At 38.3% G+C, this 5,252-nt stretch overlaps 1 protein-coding gene across 1 annotated transcript in view; it reads left to right on the forward strand.

Annotated features, from left to right (window-relative positions):
- The window catches only part of LOC109542390 (GATA-binding factor 5-B), a 46,742-nt gene that overhangs the window by 38,895 nt on the left and 2,595 nt on the right, over positions 1-5,252 (forward strand). The window contains exon 6 of the mRNA XM_019911595.2: positions 4,828-5,006. Coding sequence (XP_019767154.2) covers positions 4,828-5,006 — 179 coding nt within the window. The remainder of the gene's footprint in view (positions 1-4,827; positions 5,007-5,252) is intronic.

The raw sequence follows: 5,252 nt of genomic DNA on the forward strand, positions 1-5,252 counted from the left end.
ATTTGCCAGAAAATTGACAGTTGCGGATCTAATAGAGCGAAGGCTTCTCTATCAAACTGTGTCTAAAACTATGCTCTAGTTGGTCCTCATTTTGAAAGGGAATTTTCTGAACAAACTGTAAACTCCTGCGGGTGACACAAAATCAATCGCATCCTATACATTGAAAAAACACCAAAAATTGAAGGAAATCGCGACCAGATTAAAAATTTTTAAACTGATAGAATAAATCTTCCTCTATCAAATGATCCATAAAGCAGCCAAATAAAAACAAGTTCGGACCTGCCGATGGTGATCGAAACTAACTCGCTGCCAAATTTAGGCAATCACCCAAAACTCACGAAATTTGCTTTAAAAATTGCCCTAAGGCGAACTCTGAAAATAAAAAAAAATCATTCACTGCCCCAAAATCTTTGCATTTCAGTCCCGGGCCTCGTAAAGCCCCAATCCGCCCCTGCATGCTGTGGCCCCAGTAGTTGTAAGATGGAAAACGTCGATAAAACGCACTTAAATAGAGCGTTTTGAGCGCAACTAGAGAGCAAAGTGTTGAAGCGTGTTGTAGATTTCTGCGCTTGATCGCTGACGGGAAAAGAAACGCATGTTCCGTAATCTGGGTACATTGAAAGCAAATATTGGGTGTTGGTTGGAAGCTTTTTAGAACCATGTCCGATAACGACTGTACATTGCTTGGGCATTTAACTGCTGAAATATTGATGATTCATTTGCAAGGTCCACCTCTGGTACTGCCGTAAGCTCAGATGAGAATGTCTTTCGTTTGTTCGTTCTGTTCGAAGGGTAGTTTTGAGGTTGAACCCATTGAAATGCCATCGAAAATACGTCATAAATGAGCAGTTAGGTTCCAAAGGATTCCTTTGGTTCGGTTCGGTTTGAATAGAGTACCAAGGGCCACAATATGCCCCCTGCCAGTTACAGATTTACGCAGTTTGCGTTGCTCTTGTGCCGATTTAAAAGGACCTAAGGAGATTAATGGGTTGTTGGGTAAAAAGCTTGGCGCCACCTACATCACGGGTATTCGGTTACCGGGTTCCTCAATCCGGGTGGGTGGCGCATTTCGCTCAACTTTGGTCTGGACTGTTAACAACTTGATGGCTTCTCCACCCGATGGACAGCGACGGCTGCAAGTGAATCATCGAGATCACCGACACCTAAGGTGCGTTCTGGACGTTTACCTTTGTTTGCTAAAGGCCTATAGACAAGTCGGCCGGAAACACGACCGCGCAGGAAATGCTCCGGTAAATCCTTGGGTCTTAGTGGAACCGCGCTGCAGGCGTGGACTTTGTACAAAAAAACCCTTACAGCCCGCACAACAAATCAAACAACAAAGTACAGGCATGTGCTCATCAGAGGCGCGTGCCGCTTTTCCTGCCATTTATTTGCGATCCCCTATAATCTAATGGCGAGTTTACACACGCATGGGTTTAATGCGTAGACCGAACAAGTCAGCAGTGCAGCGCCAGCAGTAAAAATATCTGCTCCAACAGTGAGATTAAAGTTGCCGAATGTTAATAGCATCCGCTGTCCGAAAGCGTAAATCATCAACATTTGCAACTAGATCTTCGTGCACAATATTCCTTAAATCAACAGAAAAATCAAGAGGAGTCAAGTCGGGGCTATTAGGAGGCCATGGGATCAGACCAGCTCTGGTCGAGTTTGGAAGTTCCGTTCCAAAACGGTGCAGCAAGCAACACACACACTTGAGAAGGGCCAGTGACGGCCGCCACGCTCACCCGATCTGAATCCCATGGATTATTTTGTTTTGTGGGACAACTAAGATCAATCATTGATGAAACGCCAGTAAATACCCATGAGGAAGTGACGCGGCATTAAAAACGCTTATGATAAAATAACAAATAATCCCGTTCAAATAACAGCTGCGGTTCATACACTAGTTTCTCGATGTCAAAGTTTGTAGTAAATGCTGTGTAGGTACTTAAGTAGTTACCAAAATATTGTTAAATTTTTTCATAGCACGAGAAACGCTTTCGAAATCGACTTGGAACAGTATTCAGCGCCGACGTCAGTTGACAGAAATCATTGGGTTCCATCTCTTGCTGTAAGGTTTAATGAAATTTACGTGACTGCATCGTTCGAAATTTCATTAACTATCTCCGAAACCCATCAAAATGTGGAAAAATAGCAAGAAACCGAAAAGTTCCGAAATGAATCAGTGAATAAACCTGCAGAACCGTTTTATTGATTTTTTTTTGGTTCAAGTTTTGATACGAAATACACTTCCAAAACTTAAAAGGGCTTAAGGAACCCTCAAAAGTTTGGAGCTCATTAAAAGGTTCAATGATAAGGTGATGGTGTCGCTTGAGTTAGTTTCGTCTTTTTTTACCTTAAAGAACACTTCAAATTAATGACTTTCAGCGAAAAAATCCCCGGATGGGTCCATTCAGTAAGCCAAAAAACACTAAAACCGCTAAAGCCATGCATGTGTATACTCGCCTTAACGCTCTTTTCCCCACAAACCAACGAATCATCGCTCTGATGATCAAAATGTTATCGCTAGAAAATTCGAGATTTCGAAAAGTTTCAACGTTACAAAAAAATTGTCAAAAAGTTACTTTTTTGAGTAAAATTTTTACTTTTTTTTATTTCCTGAATAAGTAATCCATTTTGCTCCACTGCTGAGTTTTACAAAGTTCCAAGACAGTTTCCGTAAAAATTGAAAGAGAAAAAGCTGGAAAATTTAACGGCTTTTAAAGAGTTTCGGAACTTTCTTTAAATTTTCAACCGTTTTTGATATTTTCAAAATTTTGTAGAATGTAATTTTTTTTTATAAAAAACTGGGTTTTTAGAGGATTGAATGCGAAAATTTCGTTTCCTCTCGAGCTCGTAACTGGTTGATTTTTGAAGATTTCCTAAAAATTGAAGTGGAAAACCATCGAAAATTTAACCTTTAAAAAGTTTACGAAATTTTTATTTTTTCTAAAGGTTCACTAAATTTTCAAATTTTTTTGAAGTAGGCACTATTTAAAATTTTCCGTAATTCTAAAGATTTTTTGAAACAGTTGTAGAAATAACACATTTTACTTAACTTCGGTGTTTTTCAAAGATCCAACTGGCCTTTTAGAAGATCGAATGCGGAAATTTCGCCTCGTCTAGAGCTTGAAACTCGTTGAATTTTGAAGTTTTCTTAAAAGTTGAAGTGGGAAACGATCGAAAAATTAATAACCTTTAAAGTGTTTCTGAAATTTTAATTTTAAAAAATTTTTAAACCTTTTTTGCAATTTTTAAGTTTTAAAATTTTTTAGAAATTTTCAAACTTCGGAAATTTGCAATGATTTTTTAAAACATTTGTAAAAATAAAACATTTTGCTTCGCTTTGGTGTTTTTCAAAGATCCAATTGGGCTTTTTTTTAGGAGATTGATTGCGAAAATTTCGCTTCTTCTAGAGCACAAAACTCGTTGATTTTTGAAGTTTCCTTAAGAATTGAAGTGGGAGACGATCGAAAATTTAACAACCTTTAAAGAGTTTACATTGTTTTTTTTTGCAAAATTTTCAGCTTTTATGAAATTTTCAAAATTTTCTGCAATTCAAACGAATTTTTGAAATGTTTGTAGAAATAACAGGTTTTACTTCACGTTGGTGTTTTTCAAGGATCCAGTTGAGCTTTAAGAAGATTGATTGCGAAAATGTCTTTTTCTGCAGCTCAAAGTTCGTTGATTTTTTAAGTTTTCGTAAAAATTCAAGGGGGAACCGATCGAAAACTTAACAACCAATTAGAGTTTTTTAAATTAAATTTTTCTTAAGTTTTACTTTTCTGATATTTTCAAAATTTATTGCAATTTTCAATATTTTTCGAAATTTTAACCTTTAAAGAGTTTCTGAAATTTAAATTTTTTTCCGAAATTTTTAAAACTTTTTTGCAATTTTTAAGTTTTAAAAATTTTTAGAAATTTTCAAACTTTTCGGAAATTGCAATGRTTTTTTRAAACATTTGTARAAATAACACATTTTCCTTCACTTTGGTGTTTTTCAAAGATCCAATTCGACTTTTAGAAGATCTGTAGTGAAAATTTCGCTTCTGCTAGAGCTCAAAACTCGTTGATTTTGAAAGTTTCCTTGAAAATTGAAGTGGGAGACGGTCGAAAATTTAACAACCTTTAAAGAGTTTAAAATTTTGATTTTTTCCCAATCTTTTCACCTTTTTTGGAATTTTCAAAATTTTCTGGAGTTCAAAGGAATTTTTGAAATGTTKGGGGAAATGGGCTTTTAGAAGATCGATTGCAAAAAACTGCGCCTCTTCTACAGCTCAAACCTCGTTGATTTTTTAAGTTTTATGTGGGAAATGATCGGAAATTTAACAACCTTTAAGCGTGCGCGTCTCAATTTACGCTTGGCCTTAATTGCCGACATGCTAATGGCCAAGGGAGGACACAAACATRTTTTMTGGGCCGTTCTGTATATTCATGAATCATTGTCGGTTTTGCTGACATYAAATGAATGAAAATCCCGCACGTGTGAACGGGTTTGTAGCCAAAACAAGCAGAGCACAAGACCGGAAGTGTTTTGATTGATTGGGTATTAAATGGTGACAAAAGCATGGTCTCTTTGCGTTTTGGCTGAGGAAAATTTCCTCTGTGGGGTTATGTTTTTTTATATTKGTGCTTCTGATTTTGGGGTTTTAAAAGTTGGTCTCTGACCCAAAGAGGTGGCAAATCAATAACGCCAAATAGAAGATTCTTTCATTGCAGCAGCAGCATTACAGTGTAAATGAATAAACCCCTGTTTTGGCCAGCAAGCAGGCCAGAGTTGCCCCCTGTGGATGTAGACACTTAATGGATAATTAGCTATGTTATTAGTTGCTCCAGGTACCGCAGCCGAGTACTTCACTGAGGGTAGGGAGTGTGTGAATTGCGGCGCCATCGACACCCCTTTGTGGCGTCGCGACGGTACCGGCCACTACCTGTGCAACGCCTGTGGGCTCTACCACAAAATGAACGGCATGAACCGGCCCTTAGTCAAGCAGCCTCGTAGATTGGTACTTGTTCCTCTCATTAACTACCTCTAAGTCCGATGTTCTGATGTTAAATTACCGCATTAAGCATCAAAACAATGTGGTCGAACGAAAAACGTTCGCGATCGAGCCGATCTGATGATGATGCTCGGGGCGGGGGCGTCTTGTATGGGGGAAGTAGTCGAACACTGTCATGCATCACGCCACTGCTTTCCGGACGCAAACAAACCGTGCAGCGCTTTGGCTTTAAGGGACGTTCACAATGCCGAT

Source organism: Dendroctonus ponderosae, unplaced genomic scaffold, assembly GCF_020466585.1.
Source record: "Dendroctonus ponderosae isolate FM_Combo_2020 unplaced genomic scaffold, Dpon_F_20191213v2 Dpon_F_20191213_11, whole genome shotgun sequence".
In the NCBI taxonomy this organism is placed as follows: Eukaryota; Metazoa; Arthropoda; class Insecta; order Coleoptera; family Curculionidae; genus Dendroctonus; species Dendroctonus ponderosae.